The sequence below is a fragment of the Leucoraja erinacea genome, chromosome 22 (genome assembly GCF_028641065.1).
Source record: "Leucoraja erinacea ecotype New England chromosome 22, Leri_hhj_1, whole genome shotgun sequence".
NCBI classification, from domain to species: Eukaryota; Metazoa; Chordata; class Chondrichthyes; order Rajiformes; family Rajidae; genus Leucoraja; species Leucoraja erinaceus.
In genome coordinates, this window is record NC_073398.1 from 21,592,897 (window position 1) to 21,610,949 (window position 18,053).

General features: G+C 42.4%; 1 protein-coding gene across 8 annotated transcripts in view; it reads left to right on the forward strand.

Moving 5' to 3' along the window:
• The window catches only part of LOC129707784 (voltage-dependent calcium channel subunit alpha-2/delta-1), a 492,487-nt gene that overhangs the window by 414,849 nt on the left and 59,585 nt on the right, over positions 1-18,053 (forward strand). For all 8 annotated transcript variants that reach the window (XM_055653085.1, XM_055653086.1, XM_055653087.1 and 5 more), the window contains one exon: positions 1,834-1,931. In XM_055653085.1, the coding sequence (XP_055509060.1) occupies positions 1,834-1,931 (98 nt within the window). The remainder of the gene's footprint in view (positions 1-1,833; positions 1,932-18,053) is intronic.

Genomic DNA, 18,053 nt, shown 5'->3' on the forward strand with positions numbered 1-18,053 from the left:
AAGCAGTGATTATCTAGTTGGTCACCTGCAGCCTGGAACCTGACTGCAAACAGTAAATTGCATTCCTGGCCCACTGACCACACAATGACTCAGCATTAACACCCGAAACACACAGGTTAACATTGTAGACGGGTCTATTGGTGCAATGATAGAGTATCAGTCCGAATGTAGCACGGAAAACTGATGATCCTTCACTGAATATAGATTTGTATCTATACAACAAAATGAAAATAATTTCATTTCAAATAGCACCAAACTCTAAATAAGGGAAATTGATTTGTAGCAGGAGACAGCATATCAAATCCTCCACAAATTTTCCTAGTTAAACTTAAAAACGGATAAATATGATGCATTTAAATCTACACCACACGCATATCCCCATGTGTCGGGTGCATGGGGAAATCAGTGAATAATATTTATGAGTGTTCCTATTGAATAAGCTACGACAGATGTCTTTCATCATCTTATTCAAATGTTTTGCAGTTTAAGCCTTTAGAGCAGCAGAAACTCTAGACTAGAGCAGGGGTGGCATTGCACAGTTCTGCCGAGCTCTGCAGACTGATGGATAATAAGAAGTGCTGTGGAAAGTAGTCTTTCATCACAATTGTCTCAGCCCCTATTCTGCTGCATATATAAAACCATTAATTTCTTGTTAAGAAGTATTTTTAGTTTGAGTTCTAATAGTAACAATGTTCTTGGTAGGTTGTAGAAATTGGCTTTGATACTGGAAAAAACTTAGTCGCAGCCAGTTTAGTCGCAGCTGAACGAGCTGTTAAGGAGATTCATTTTGTTACATTTTGATTTGCAAAATATGTGAATTTATGGCAGAGGTAATTAGGGATCCTCTGTTAGCCAAATGGTTGAATACATAAGAGTGTAGACGGGTTGAATCCCATGGTTACCTCAGCTGTTCTTAGTTGGAACAGTGAAGAACTGACCCAGGACTAAAATCAACAGGGTTTCCATCTGCTGCCTGTTATTAGTGCCACTTTTGGATAGTATGGTTATGAGAGGCCACGTGTGACCTTAATTCCACCTCCCATGAATAGTCCATTCACTGCCTATGGTCATTTAAGCATGAGGCAGATGAATAATGTCTTGGAATGTAGTTGTCTCCAGCAAGTGTCTGAATATTGGCTGTTAATTTAAAGAAAGCAAAATAAATACTTTAGATAAACGAGGAATGGCAGTTGCTGCATTAGCGCCAAATGAACGAGTAACTCAACGGGTCAGGCCCACTGAGTTACTACAGCACTTCTGTATCTTTTTAAAATAAATACTTTCTCTGGAACTTTGATACTAAACTAAATTAGAACCATTTCCCACCCCCCCACCTTGGTAGTGACAGCCCGAACTGTGTCACTTAGTAAGTGATCAGATGCCACAGAAAGTTATAATGTGGGATGATAGGTTAGTTGATTATAAAAATGTAGTCCTAATCCTACTTAGAAAGTGAAAGTAGATTTTTTTTTTTTAGATTGAAAAATAGAAAATGTTCAGCAGGTCAGGCGACATCTGTGGAAAGAGAAGCCGAGTGATTTGGTTCAGATTTTCGATATTGCTTACCTGTAGATGTTTAGAAAGTAGAATTGTCAACCCATTGCCGGCACCTTTCGAGCCCAGCTCTGAGAGTGTTGTTCAGTAACTAACGCCCCCTGTGTTTAATGTTTGCTGTGCTCTGTGTGCTGTGATGTGTACAACCGGCTAATTTTGTGTGTTTTTGTCGCCGTCAACGTTTGGTTGTGCGTACTTATCTCTCTCATCATGGCAATGTTTGTTTATGTGTGGGAAGACCAGTATAGTGTGTGTATGTGTGTTGATAATGCCTTTCAGGGAATACTGCCATGGACTGACTCCTTCAACCAACAACACAGCGTTCCTGGAGAACTTTATTAATCTTATCGACCGCCAGACTCCCAGTTCACCGAACTGTAAGTACCGTGGGCCGATATCTTTGGCGGTCATAGAGTTTTTTTTATTTGGACTGACAGAAACATGCCAAAAGATCAAAAGTTATGCTGCATGCTCATAGATTAAGAACTGTAGGGTAGTAGGGAAAATCATGTTGTATCCCACAGCCATCTTCAAATATCCTTGTTGTGGACTGCAGACATCCGGTTCAGCTGGATCATTTTATTCATGATTTTTGTGCAGTGAATTCTGGGATTTTGGGATTTCTCCAAGTTCAGTTACATATTCTTAGCACATGGCAGAAAAATAGACCATCATTTATTGCCCAATAAATGCATTTCAAAACATTCTGCTGCCTGATTCAGTTTATCAGGGCACGACTGTATACTTCATCTTTGTGGAGCAGACTCTAGGCTTGCAAAGCATAGAAATACATCAAATCAACTGAATTATTGATCCTAGAGCACTCCCAGCAACACTTTAAACCAACGGATACCATTGAAACAATCTGGTTCAATTTTATTCATGAGTGGAATACTTACAAATCATAATCATAACTGCTGATTGCAGTTGGAATCAGCAGACTCAGACAAGCACGGGTTGATTAGTGCGGGTGTCGGGTTTATGGGGAGAAGGCAGGAGAATGGGGTTAGGGAGAGAAAGATCAGCCATAATTGAATGGTGGCATAGACTTGATGGGCAGAATGGCCTAATTCAGCACCTACCACATGAATGTATGAAGCATTCAGTTTTATCCCCTTAATATAATTCTTAGAACTCCATTGTAATTTTCCAAACCTGATTCCTTATAGGCTGAAAAGAGAGGGCATTTCTTTAAAATTGCTCCTTTCAAAAGTGGCAGTCAATCAAGCAGTTTGCCCAGTTGACGTAAACTTAGGGTACTGTTTCAGGAGGTGAAGTTCTGCTTGTCATGTATTGGCCCAGAATGATGATGGTTTTGCTGCAAACACATAAGGCCTAATTATATTTAGGCCAATGACAGGTATTGATGGGTTGAATTGTTGATGAACATATTTTAACAAATGCATTGAGAATCAGCATGTATCCAAGAAGGTACTTTGCAAGGCAACATAAAACAGTATGTTGAACCTTTCAGCTCTGATATAGATGGTATATTCCCGATTACATGTGACAATGCTCTACAGTATTGCTGAAAAGAAACAGATCACGTGATTCTTCTGTTCACAATAATGAATACATGCATGGATATATAGAGCATGTTCATACTAAAAGATATATTGTAGCCCAGGACAATCTTCACTATGGCAAACATACAAGGCGATTTCATATTCTTTGCAATGCTATAATTATTTTTAGTTTATGAAGTAATTTGTTTTAATATAATGTCTTGCATTTGAAGTTGGCCTTGAGGTGCCAAGTTTGCAAGCTACCCTGGAGAGACTAATTCACAGGATGTGGATTTCACAACATTCGTTCACAGGATGTGGATTTCACTGGCAAGGCTGGCTTTGTGGTGAGCCACTGTCTTGAACTGCTGTAACTCTCATAGCAAAGATATTCCCACACTACTGCTAGGTGGTGAATTAACGTCTAATAGTGAATACATCCCCATTTATAGCTTGTGTATTCCAAGATTCAAGGATGAAGGAGCAGTGAGATATGTCCAGGTTGGGATTAAATGCAACCAAGAATGAAACTTGGTGTTAGTGGTATTTCTGGGTGCCGATCATCAACATTTTTAATGGTGCTGTTACAGAATTGTGCTGAACTGTTGCATCTGTGGAATGAGCCAAAGGAAGGCCCAGGGATGGACGGAGTGCATGTTTCTGATGGTCATCAGGCAGCCTGCTTTTTGTCAAATAAAGCTGAGCTTGTGTGTTGCAAGTTGAATTACAGGATATGAATATGATTCATGGTCCCAGATACATTATTGATCCAAAGCTAATCTAAACCTTTGTCAGAGTGTCTAGCTGAACTTGGTAGATCATCCCTTCAATCTAACTGAGGGCGTTGAGTTTCTTAGCACTTGGCTAGGAGTGAGCCAAAGCCAATCACGGCTGCATTTGTCTCTCCACTCTGACATGGTCCAATGGTAAAGTTCTCCTGCTGGGATTTTACACTGGGGAATTGGCCTCTTCAATCTAATGTCAATTAACTCAGCCCAGGATCAGCCCCATACATTTCAAAGGGATTCTCAGGCTGGGTACAGGAACATATTTTTGGCAGTTATTTCCCTTTAGTTTAGTTTAGTTGAGAGACACAGCATGGAAATAGGCCCTTCGACCCACCGAGGTCACACTGACCATCGGTCACCTGTTCATACCAGTTCTATGTTACTCCCACTTTCTCATCCACTCCCTACACTCTCGGGGCAATCTACAAAGGCCAATTAATCTACAAACCTGCACATCTTTAGGATGTGGGAGGAAACCAGAGCACCCAGAAGAAATCTATGGGGTCACAGGGAGAATGTGCAAAATCCATACAGACAGCGCCCAAGGTCAGGATCGAACCCAGATCTATGGCAGTGTGAGGCAGCTGCACCACTGTGTCCACGCACTGCACCACTGTGTCACGCACTGCACCACTGTGTCACGCACTGCACCACTGTGTCACGCACTGCACCACTGTGCCACTTGTAGTTTAATTTAATGTTCTACTAAACAAGTCCAATGATATTCATGCAATGCTAAAGTTAACTTTAAGAGCTTCTCAAGCTGTTCTAAGAATTAAATTGGAAAACCAGGAATTGCAGATGCTGGATTTCTAAACAAAAAACAAGTGCTGGGGTAACTCAGCGGGTCAGGCAGCAACTCTGGAGAACATGGATAGGTTCATTTGCTCATGTGTCAAACGACGTAAAGCTCGCTTTTGGCTTCCGTTGTCGTCCACCATGTTGACAGAATTGGTCGCCGTACACGTCACTGAGTGCATCGTGTCGTCGTTGCCGGGTATCGCCGAGAAGAGGCTTCTGCCATGATCCCCACATGGATAGGTGAAGCTTCGGGACATTTATTTTTCCTCACACCAAAATCAGTTGAAGAAGGGTTCCTTTCAGCTTCTCGTATTCTCCAGAGATGATGCCTGACCCACTGAATTACTCTTTTGTCGAGTACTCTTTTGACTTTTTTTGTCGAATAATTAAATTGTTTGGCAAATATATCCAGCCTGGCCAAGCAAGCATGCTGAACAGATGCCATTTGTCTATTAAAGGCAGCCTTCTGTTGGGGACGATAATTGTTCCGAACAGCAGATATTAATCCCCTTATAAAAATAGAGGTCAGAGTCCTAGTATTAATAGGACAGTAAATCTTACTCCATTTCGAAACCTGATGGAGTTAGCTAGGAAGTACCAAGTCACCAGCATGAATATATCACATGTCTTCAATGTTCACATGAGTCAAACTTCCTGTATCCTGCCCTGCGTAAGCAAATAAACAACAGCTCAAGGCTTTCTCTAAAATTATTTTGATTGCATTATTTGGAGAAACCTGGAGCAGACTTGTAAATCTCCTGTTGCCGAAGTATGGATATAATTCCAGTGGTGTTCTTCAGGGATGGATTTATTTGTGTATCCTGCACTCCAGTTAAAATTTATGATGAGGCCATTTCCTGTTTCTACTGGAAATAAAATAATTTTTTGTCATTTGACTAAAGAAAATATACCGCTGGTGAGTTTTAAGGTACTGCTGGGAAATCAAACTCCTGCAAACCTGCCTGTGAGCTACTTGTTTACTGGTGTCAGTGGGGAGATGTTGCAGTTTGTCCAAGAAACGGTGTTGCACAAAATCGAAGCGAGCTGTCATCGATGTCTGATTGTGCAAATGGAGGTCCCCGTATGAAATTAGGCCCCACACAGGTGCAGTGGGAATGTCTAAGGTCTGCTCCCTCAGGTATGCCATTGACAGGAGAGCTTAGTTTTAGTTTAGTTTTGAGATACAGAGCGGAAACAGGTCCTTCGGCCCACTGAGCCGCGCCGACCAGCGATCCCTGCACACTAACGCTAACCTACATACACTAGAGACAATTTTCAGTTATACCAAGCCAATTAACCTACAGACCTGTATATCTTTGAGATGTGGGAGGAAAGTGGAGATCCCAGAGAAAACGCACACATGTCACGGGGAGAAGGTACAAACTCCATACAGACAGCACCCGTAGTCAGGATCGAGCCTTGTTCTCTGGCGCAGCAACTCTACCATAGCGCTACTGGGCCGCCCTTGCAAGCGCTGTTGCAAAAACTACTTGGCAGAACAAATCCACACTAGGGATGTCCCTTGAAGGGAAATAGAGCCACTTTAACTGTCATGGTTCATATAGTTTAAGACGCAGCAAATTTAATTGCGCAATATGAATGATCAGGCCGTTAAGTTTTTTTGTTTTGGAGGCACAGGAAAAGGGACTCGTCCAAAAACGATGCCTGTCCATTCCCTCCGCAGATGCTGCCTGACCCGCTGAGTTCCGCTAGCACTTTGTGTTTTGTTCAATCTTCTTGTTTTGTCAGGTTCATCCTCAATGACATGGTTTGGCCATCTCGAGGTTGAAATGGATTGGATTGGATTGGATTCCTTTATTGTCATTCAGACCTTTTGGTCTGAACGAAATTGCGTTGCCTGCAGTCATACATATAATAATAAATAACAAAACATACAATAAACACAAATTAACATCCACCACAGTGAGTTCACCAGGCACCTCCTCACTGTGATGGAGGCAAAAGTCTTAAGTCTCTGTCTCTTCCCTCCTTGTTCTCCCTCTGCGCTGAGGCGATCCAGGCTTCCGTTGTTGTGACCCCGCCAGATGATGGTGAGTAAGTCCCGCGGCTCAACCGAGCTCCGCGAACGGGCCAGTTCAGCTCCGTGGCCCGGGGTGGTCGAAGCTGCCGAAGCTGCTGCCCTCCAGTCCAGCGGATGCAGCTGTAGTTACGGGAGCTCCGGAGAACAGGTCACCAACCTGTGACCTGTGAGCTCCCGACGATGCCGTCCACTGGCCCGCGGCCGAGCCCCGAATTCAGGTCGCCGCAGCCAGAACGCCACCTCAGCCCCGAAGCCAGGCCACCACTGCTGGAACGCCACTTCAGCCCCGAAGCCGGGCCAACGGAATGCCGGAACGCCGCCACAGCTCCGAATTTGGCCAGCCTCGCGTTGGTAAGTCCTGGCTGGCTCTGCCTCCGAAGCCTCGAGGTAGATCGCAGTTGGAGGCCGCCAGCTCCGCCATTAGGCCTCGGCGCAGAAGGAGGCAGAGATGGGGGATACGACAAAAAGAGTCCCATTCCCCCGAAGGAAGAAAAACGGAAAAAAAACATCCCACCCCCCCCCCCCCCCCCCCCCACACACATATACAGCCCTAATAAACTAAAATTTAACTAAAAGAAGACAAAAGAAAACAAAAAAAAAAGTAAAAACAGACGAACTGCAGGCGAGCCGCAGCTGTCAACAGCTCCGCCACTGACCACTAGACATGGATTTCAGTGAGTTGCAATGTAATTTCACATTTCAGTGTGTTACAAATGTACCACTAGACATGGATTTCAGTGTGTTGCAATGTAAAATATACATCGTTGGCAAAGCCTCGGCGTATGGGAAGAAGTCAATGTCACAAATGGTTTTTTTTTAGGATGAATGAGATAATGGAAGATCACTCTACGTAATGTAATTTCAGAAGCTGTGTGAAATCTGACAATTAGGCTGTCTGCAGTGGGCTGATTGGTGTTTAATTTTCTCACCTCCCTGATAGTGCTGGGGAAACATTTGATCCTTGTGTGCACTTCTTATCTCACTTGTGGTTAGTGGACATCTGCACTTAGATTCAAAGTAGGTTACTGAAGAATTTCTTCCACAGCTCAACATAAATACCACTGATCATTGTCATTGTAGGGAATTTTTTAATGTTTCCACCTACACTTGGCTCTTATTTCATAACAATAATTTTGGATGCATATTTAGCTATATACATTTCAGTTCACATTTCAGCCTGTGCAACATGTGCACTGGAAACTATGAATTTCCATTCTTGCATTTCACCGAGACCAGACTGAGTTCAGATTCAATCACATTCAAGCTGGAGTAACTCAGCGAGTCAGACAGCATCTCTGGAGTAAAAGAATAGGTGACGTTTCGGGTCAAGACCCTTCTTCTGGACTTTAATAGATCATGAATTATGATGTGATAACCACCAGTCCTATATACTATTGACTACAATTATTTTTTGCCATGTTTTTCTGAACATTATTTCCATAGTTCCTGTCATCCTTTGATTGAATGTATTTGTCTTTGGTTTGATCTCCAAGATGAATGGAACTCCTTAATGGAAGCATCTCAGGTTCTCCCTGCTTGTCCCACCACTCTCACCCCCCGTGGTGCTCACCTCTACCAGTGACCCAAGCCTTCATCATCAGTGCCACCCCAATCCCCTAAGGTCCCGCCTATAAGCTTTAAGGCAAAGATAGACAAATTCTTGATTTGAACGGGTGTCAAGGATTATGGGGAGAAGGCAGGAAAAAAGGGATCAGGAGGCAGAGTTCAGCCATGATTGAATGGCGGAGTAGACTTGATGAGCCGAATGGCCTAATTCTACTCCTGTGACTTGTGAACTTGTGAAGCTAGGATTTATATGTTTGTGCTCATTCCAATGCCCCCAGCCTCTGAGAGTAAAGTGGTAAGGGATTGTGGATGGAATTGGGTCAAAATTGTTGTTAATCTGGAAGCACAGGGGAGGCACTTTCCGTGGGATTAGTGGGGTAAGCAGTGAATAATTGTGGTTGTGTGTTGTAATTAACTTCCATAGCCATCCTGTTTTTAATGATCTGTTCTTCAGTTTCTGGCACTTCACATTTTCACTGCATGAAATGGAATGTTGGAAGTGTGAGGGGCAGGCACTGTAAGGCTGATGCCCACAAACAACCAGCATAGAAGCGGACAACCACTTTGGGTGCTACTACATTGCATGGGCAGAGGCTTTTCTCAGAGCTTGAAGCCTCATTCCTTTGTGCATCCAACCAAAGTTAGACTGGCAAAGTGGCAGCAATTCTAAGCAAATGCTTGCTCAGTGTTTCCCACAGAATTCTGGTTGTGGATGTAGTGCAGTGCAGGGGATGGCAGGTACAGTGGGGTCAGGTCCAGTGTAGCATGGGCAAGGGAGAATGAGTGGGGACAGCCAGGGGGACAGAACAGATTCATGGATAGAGAGTCTACTCGGGAGAGTGAAAGGACTGAAGCAGTTCCCTGTGTAAAACGTGCCAGGAATGATGGCCATCTTGTTATGCTCTTCCTCACCAGATAACTTGAAAAATGAATTCCTTCTGAATGATATGAAGTAATAATTACATAAGGCTGCTGCAATTTACAAAATTTTGTTTTCATTAAAGACCTGTGTCTAGGTCGATTGCAAACAGTGGATGAAATGCTAACTGATCTGGAAGTCAAACTTGCTCCAGATGCTGCCATAAACTCATTGGCATGCAGTTGTACAGGCAGTCGTCACCCCTTCCAAATGGTGCATGCAGCTCAGCGGAGGTAGTTCTTAATTGGAATTGTAGATTTGTGGAAATTGCAACTAATTAGAATAACAAATCATTCTGATCTGTGGGGAAATCAAAGAGAGTTTTTAATTTCAGCTGGTAGCAGTGGAAGTATTAGCAGTTTAAAGAAAGATCAAAATGATTTTTTTTGCGGATCAAGAATGTTTGAAAACTTGGCTCTAGAGGATATGGACAATGTTTCGACTTTGCGATCTGCTGCCATTCAATATGTTTATGGAAACGAATTGTTGGGTGTGAAGAGAACCAGTATTCGTTTTTTCCGACAAATGGCTTTAAATGATACAAAAAAAATTAACTTACTTTAAAAAAATGTTACCATGTGAGCTGGTAATATTTCTGACCTCTACTTGGAACTGTTTGGTAGTCCATGGGTCTAGGAAGTGTCAGTGGTAACAATGGGGCAGGGATCCTTAGTTCCAGTATTTTTCTTGTAGTTCCGGTGCAGATATATTCCTTTTTCCTCATCTGTGCCTTTGCCCTCTCTCGCACTCTATTTACGATTATGCTCTTTCTGCACTTACCTGAATGCAGCCTTTTCGATTACTTTCTGTGTTGCTTCATTTCTCTGCCGTTTTTCTCTCGCCACAATCCCTGGTCAGTAAAGGAATTCACTGCCTGAATATTTAAGCGCTGGCTGTAAGTGTTTGCAATGGTGCACTTAATTTTCCAGTTATTGGAGCCAGGAATGTATGTTTATACTCTGGCACAGGTTGAGTTTGCAACTGCTTTGGGCAAATCTGATTTTAAGTGATGCTTTATCATTTGCAATCAAGATCAAGAGTTCAAGAGAGTTTATTGTCATGTGTCCTTGATAGGCCAATGAAATTCTTGCTTTGCTTCAGCACAACAGAACATAACAGGCATTGACTACAAAACACATGAATAAATAAACTGATAAAGTGCAAATAACAGATAATGGGTTATTAATGTTCAGAGCTTTGTCCGAGCCAGGTTTAATAGCCTGATGGCTGTGGGGAAGTAGCTATTCCTGAACCTGGTTGTTGCAGTCTTCAGGCTCATGTACCTTCTACCTGAAGGTAGCAGGGAGATGAGTGTGTGGCCAGGATGGTGTGGGTCTTTGATGATACTGCCAGCCTTATCGACACCGCGACTGTGATAAATCCCCTCAATGGAAGGAAGGTCAGAGCCGATGATGGACTGGGCAGTGTTTACTACTTTTTGTAGTCTCTTCCTCTCCAGGGCGCTCAAGTTGCCGAACCAAGCCAGCATGCTCTCTTCAATCTTTGAGATGGTCATTGCCTTGCCATAACTATGTTGCAGCCATTATGTTTTCTGTAAACCTGTGTATGATACTAGTATTACACTAGTATTTTAGTACAATATATTAACTTCCTCTGATACTCCAACACATTTCTTGGCTGTAATTTGAGCTGTCTGCACCTGTCACCTTCCACGCTGAGACCTATTCTTAAACTAATTGATGGAAATATGCTTTTTTCCCCTTAGTTTGACATAGAAGTACATAGTCATTCCCATCTTGTATTAGTAGGTAGAGTGTAAATACTAGTGAGGTGCTCTCAACAGTGTAGCCCTTTAGATGCCCTGAAACTCTCAACAATGTACCTTCGATCAGTTTTTCTTGGTGTGGTTTATGTTATTGTGTTGATGATTGTGATTGGATTGATAGGGGGTGTAAATGGCAAATTTGGATATGTTATAGTTTTAGAGGCAAGAAGATGTAACTGGGTAAAATTCAGTCAACCACCCAGAGGTTTCTTCTCAACTCTAAGAAAATGTTCTGTACTGTTACAGATGAACCTGCTTTGAGCAATTGTTCTCACTTTGCTAGGTGGCATAGCATCCATCCAGGAATTTAACTTGGGACCTTTTGCTGGGTTTACAAGACAGAACTTCTCCAGATAATGCGAGCCATAGTGTAGATCACAGAATACATCTCCAGTGTGATATGCCATACCCTGAAATGTCACTTTTTAATTACTCGCATCAATTAAATTTTACCCAACAATTTCCCATGAAATGCTGTTATTTATCTTGCCCACTATGACCTGTGGCTATCGAAAACCTCAAATACAGCTGCATGTATTTGTCTGACTTCTTTGTTCATTGAGATTAGATCACTGTTCATTCCCAGTTTAATAGTCTCAGGGTCACTCCAGTCTGGTGTCGTTCTTCTCTGCCACAGCTCACAATATAAAGTGCTTGGCCCTGTACGTTCGTTGTGGGCTACCTATCCTCTCTTGGTGATGAACCAGCTCTGGACCCACACTATATCGCTTGCCTTCGGTGCTTTTAAATCTTGTTAAACATTGAGAAGTGCTGGCTTAACAGCTAAGGGAGGGCAGTAGATTTAATTAATAGGACGTTTCCTCTAAAGCTACAAGGGATAGCAGAATTAGGCCATTCGACCCATCAAGTCTACTCTGTCATTCAATCATTGCTGATCTATTTCTCCCTTCTAACCCCATTCTCCTGCATTCTCCCCATAACCTCTGACACCAGTACTAATCAGAAATCTATCCCTGACGTAAAATCATGGAGTAGAGAATCACTGGCTTCTGGCTACCATCCATTGTGCTCCAGCTTTTGCTAGGTGTGTCCTGCTGCTCAGCCAGGCTTTCTCAGCGGTGGTTGTGCCAGTGCCTGGCACATTGGCTCAAAAGTATGGTTTCTGAAGTACAATAGGTCAGTTGGTAGGTGGGCCAACTCTCCAAACCTTGGAGCTAGTTGTCAGATATTGGTGTAGAAGGCATTGCAGGGCTAACTGGGTTCACAACTTTGTCATGTCTGAATCCAATGGCTAGAACACAGAAAAGTACAGCAAAATAACAACCATTTGGCTAACAATATCGGTGCTGAACCTGATGCCAAGATCATCTCCTGTCTATTTGCACCTAACCTATATCCCACCATTCTCTACATATCCACGTGTCTATCCAAAAGCCTCTTAAATGCCACTATCGTATCTGCCTCAACCTTGAGCACTGGCATCACATTGCAGGCAATCAAAACCCCATGTTTAAAATTGTTGCCCAAAACATCTCCTTGAAATGTTTCCCCTCTCACCTTTAAGCTATGCCCTCTAGTATTTGATATTTCCATCCTGGGGAAAAAGGTTCTGACTGTCTACCCTATCCATGCCCCTCTATCAAGTCTCTCTATAACCTCCGGTATTCCAGAGAAAATACTTCAAGTCTGTCCAACATCTCCCTGTAGCTAATAACCCCTAATCCAGGCATCATTGTGTTAAACTATCTCTCCACCTGACACTACATCCGTCCTGTAATGGGGTGGCAAGAACTGCACACATTACTCCAAATGCAGCTTAACCTAAGTCCAATAAAGTGGCATTAGGTCTTTGTGACTCTGTACACGTTTACCTCAGAAAGATTATGGAAGGGATGAACTTGTGCCAGATTTTCTACTGAGCTCTGGGAAATTTGTTATTTTTTCTTCTTCGAAACAGAATTGAAAAGCTCTATAAAGTCATACAGCAATGTAGACAGGCCCCTCGGCACAACTTGCCCATGCTGACCATGCCTACATGTTTATAGAGTCATAGAAACATTTAGAGAGTCATAGTTATAGTCTCTATGCTTCTTGCTTGATGAATATTGCATTTGTTGCCTCTTTGAGATGTGGGAATTCCGTAATCCAAGGGCTAATCTGCGGTTCCAGAGCAGGTTGCTTGGACAAGAGGATGTAGAGGTGCTCTCAGTGGATTGGGATCACTTTTGCATATCAGGTGCATCCATGTTGGCTTGTCATTGGATTTAAAATGACCCTCTTGCGTTCTGGAATATTAGATTCGAAAGGCAACGGTTTAAAAGGTTTGTTTTGAAACTGCTTTAAACCACGATGCTTCTCATTCTTCACATCTCTGTGGCCGGAGGACATTCAACATCAATAAATCCTTCTTTGTTAAGTCAACGCATCCTGCTTTTCATTACTTTGGATTACCATCTGACAAAGTATAGAAATCATTTGGAAATTATTACCACTTTTGGGATCACGATCGTACTCTTGTTTAAAAAAAAAGGAAATTATCCGATTTGCTGTGTGTTTTTCTGCTGATATAGACACAATTGAGGCAAGCAAAATGAATGCATGTGCAAAACTGCTTTGGTCCATATCCATAACATTTTTCATGTGGCTTTAGTTCTAGGAAGTGGAGACATTTCTGTAACAATAATTTAACCAATGGTCTCTGCTGTTCAAACAGAAACATCCAGTTTGTGGACTTCCATCTGTGCTCCAAATGGGATGAAGGTCCCAACTATGTCAGGAGCTGAGTTCCAGAATCAGACTCAGTTGTTAATTCTGGTGCAAATTGTGCACAATATTCATTTGCATTTCACTGCAATGAACAACCAGACTTGAACATTTATAAATGTAATTTCAATGTTAGATTTGACTTTTCAGAGTCATTGAGTCACACGGCATGGAAACGGGCTCTGCAGCTAAACTCATCCATGCCAACAGTGATGTCTACCTAAGCCAGTCTCATTTGCCTGCCCCCTCCCACTCCGTTTCTCTGTCCTGGGTCTCCTCCATGACAGCGAGCACACGGAAATGGAAACAGGTTTGGGGAGTCTGCACCCCGGGGGCATGAACATCGAATTCTCCCAATTTTGTTAGTCCTTGCTGTCTCCTCCCCTTCCTCAGCCCCCCTGCTGTCCAACCCATCCCCCAGTGGGCTGTCTACCCTAAGCCAGTCAGTCTGATTTCGCCCGAAAAGTGCTATTTCCTTCGCTCATAGATGTCCACCCGCTCTCCAAAACCTCTTTGCCTGCTTTTGGCTCATGTCCCTCTAAATCTTTACTATCCAACATACCTGTCTAAATAACATTGAAATTATACTCAGCTTCCTCTGGCAGCTCATTCCATGCAAACCAGTCTCTCGATACGATAAAGTTGCCTCTCGGGTCCTTATTAAATCTTTCCCATCTTAACATAAACCTATGTTTTCTAGTTTTAGATTTTGTGCCTTGGAATTAAAACTGGGATCTATCCCAGTTTTATGTACCTCGAGAAAGGCTGTTCCAGACATTTATTTTGCTGGCAATTCTTGGATTTACTGTTATCATATTTCAGCACATCACATTAGCACATGCCTCACTGACCATATGAATATTGACAGCACTGTCCAATAATAAACATTGCTTTTTGCAAAGAGCTTAACTTCTGAATCCCGATTTAGATCGAAGTGAGCATTAAAGGGCCTGTCCCACTTGGCCGTCCTTTGCGCGCCATTTGCCGTCCTGGTAGCGTGTGGGTAGTGCGGGACGGGTGCATGGAGTGGCGTGGTGGAGTGTGGAGTTGCACGCGGTATCGCGCAGCGCTCCAGGGTTTAGTTCTGCACAAAATCTTTGCGCGCCACCAGCCTGTCGCGTAAATGACAGCCAAGTGGACAACCTGACGCGGCGCAATGTCTCACCTCCAACAGCAGCAGAAGCAGGCAAGCGATCATCGAGCTCGGCCTGGGGCTCACGGCCATTGCGGATCCGGATCCGCCCCCACTGCTACCAGAGCGGGGCCAAGACGATTGGAGATAGACACAAAATGCAGGAGTATCTCAGCGGGCCCGGCAGCATCTCTGGAGAGAAGCAATGGGTGACGTTTCGGGTAGAGACCCTTCTTCAGACTGAAGAAGAGTCTTGACCCAAAACATCATCCATTTCTTCTCTCCAGAGATGCTGCAGGTCCCGCTGAGTTACTCCTGCATTTTGTGTCTATCTTCAAATGATGTCACACGCTCCAGACGGCCGTGCGGGCGCATGATGAAACGTGCGACCGTCATGCGTCAGTCACTACCGGCCTGTCGCGTAAATGACTGCCAAGTGGGACAGGCCTGAGAGAAAGCATTGTTTGAATGAGCTTGAAGATAAAGTAACAATTTTTTTGCTCATTTTATCAGCTACTGTGTGCAGAGTAAGAAAATGTGCACCTTCACAATTTGTTGGAATTCGATAAGACAACTGACTTTCTGGAGTTTATGGTGGATCTGTTTGATCAAGGAATATATTCTATTGTGCTTGCTCTGTCTAATTCAAATAAATACTGGGAACATACTGGCAGTTTGGATTACAGACAGTTGGCACATTGAGTGTAAGTCCGGCTTGCAGAATGTGTAGGAAAGAACTGCAGATGGTGGATTAAATCGAAGGTAGACACAAAATGCTAGAGAAACTCAGCGAGACAGGCAGAGATGCTGCTTCCAGAAGATAGCCACTCACTCCATTAACTACCTAGCTTCTCCACAAGACCTTTGTGTTGTAAGTGCTTGCTGCTTTTGTTTGAACCTTTGGCATCTGCAGTTTTTTTTAATTAATTCTAATTTTGCCATTTCCTTGTTTTGTTAGTAAGGCAGTCAGTTAAATGTTGCCTATGAGCTTTTTACCCTTTTTACCATCATCTAAAATGATAAATTAACTGAGAATGAGTGCACAAATGATTTGGTTTGATGGACAAAATTGAATTACCTTAATTAATTTGTATTCATCAGCAAAACATTATTCTCTTTGGTCAGAAATAGTATTCCGGAATTCTATCTCCTGAACAATAAATACTGGAGACACAGGAAACTGCAGATGCTGGAATCTTGTGTAAAACACAAAGTACTGGGGTAAATTAATACCTCAGGCAGCTTCTCTGGAGAACCTGGACAGGTGACGTTTTGGGTTGGGACCCTCCTCCAGACATGCTACTAAATTACTCCAGCACTATGTGTTTTCAAACAATGAATACTATTATTTTTACCTGATTATGTTTAGGTATTCCCTTGTCGGGATGATTTTGTTTCAGTGTGTATCCAATCTTATTGTCTCCAACCAATATTTTTACTGATGAATGCATAATCTCCACCTTGGCCGCAGCATTGTAGAACCCCGTCTTAAATGGGAAATATGATCATGTAATTGAGCTATCCTTGATATTTTGTTTTGCACAAAAACCGAAGTAATATTAAATGAAGGTAGAAGGGACTGGAAATGGAATGATAATTTCTAACATGACACTTCAGAAGAAGTCCTCGCTGCCGACTGTGGGGGCCCCAGTGTGAGACACTCTGGGAATTAATTCAGCAAAATTGGTCATGCATCTAACTTGCATGATTTGAGTATTACCAGCGAAATGGGAAATATTACATTCCACACTTGGAAAGCTACCATATCCAAGCCACTGATTAATGCACCTCAAAGATCGTTTGGTTAGCTGTCCCATTAAAACAAAGCATCCAGAGGTGTCATTGCACAGGAATGCCATGAATAGAGAAGGGGAAAAAATGAAGCATTAAAACACACGCTATAATATGACCTGAGAAGAAAAACACCCCCTTCCCCAAGTGGTGATTTAAATCTGGTGTTTTAACTACTCACTTGTTGGGAATGTCGTGTCTGATGCTTGGTTACTTCAGCGGTGAGCCCATATTGTGAGTTGAAATTGCAGCATGTTGCCCTGTTCAAATCATGGCTCGCATCCTTACTTCCTGGTTCGCTTTACACAGTAAACATGCAAGTAAATTGGTTCTGATATATTTAATTCTGGAACTCAGGAGCTTGCAATGTAATTTGCTGTGTAAATGGTAAGAGGACGAACTGACATAATTACATGCACGTGCATGTGTACATGTACACATGTGTGTGTGTACATTTGCATGTGTACAACCTCCTGCGTTCCGGAATTAAATATATCGGAACTAAGTTTACTGTGGAGGAGGTTGAACCAATTTTGCAAACCAAAGAGAATCCTAAATACTCTGTCTGAGACAAAGATTTATTTAGACGGCTACTTTATTGATCTTTGAAATAAAACTGCATTAGATTGGTCACAAGGAATTGCTGGTCAACAGGAACAACATGTGTACACTTCTGTACTGGGTATTTTTGAAAGTATAAAAATATTTTTAAAGTAATTCAACGTATCTTAAAATGATAAATTTTGCTGGCAGACAAAGTTGATGAAAAATTACAAAATTCAATTCAATAAATCTGTGGCTTAATTCTTTAAATCCCATTCAAACCACATTATGTAATATGTCATCCATTCAGTCGGCGATGGTTCCAAAATGAAATCATAAAATATTCCAGCACCCCTCAAGACCACAACTACTTCAGTCTGCAATATCATTGTGTCAATTTCTGGCACTTTATCAAAAGAACTTTATAAAGTTGATTTTTTGGCTTTCCCTATCAAACAAGCTTACGACAATGGAAAACCAGTGATCAGAAGGTCTAATGAACATGCACATGTGGCAGCAACAAGGCCCACATGAACAACAAGAAGCGACTGGGAATGTTATGACTGATTTATGGACTCATTCATTGCAATAGTTCACACATTTACAGTAATCGCTTCCCCTGATGATTTGCAATTATGTATTGATCATTTCTTACTTTAACTGCACAAAATTATGGACTTGTTGGTGAACCTCAAGTACTCTAGGGTAACAGGAAGGCATTTGAAACATGGCATATAATTGTAAATTGTTGGCAATCGTTAACTTAGCCAGACTATCCTCTTATTTTGTTAGCTGTTCACAGATTTCAATCTATGCTCTGTAAATGAAAAGTACTGTTGCAGCCAGAGTTTCTAGACATTGACATTACTCATTCGGGGGCTCGCTGCAGAACACAATGTGAAA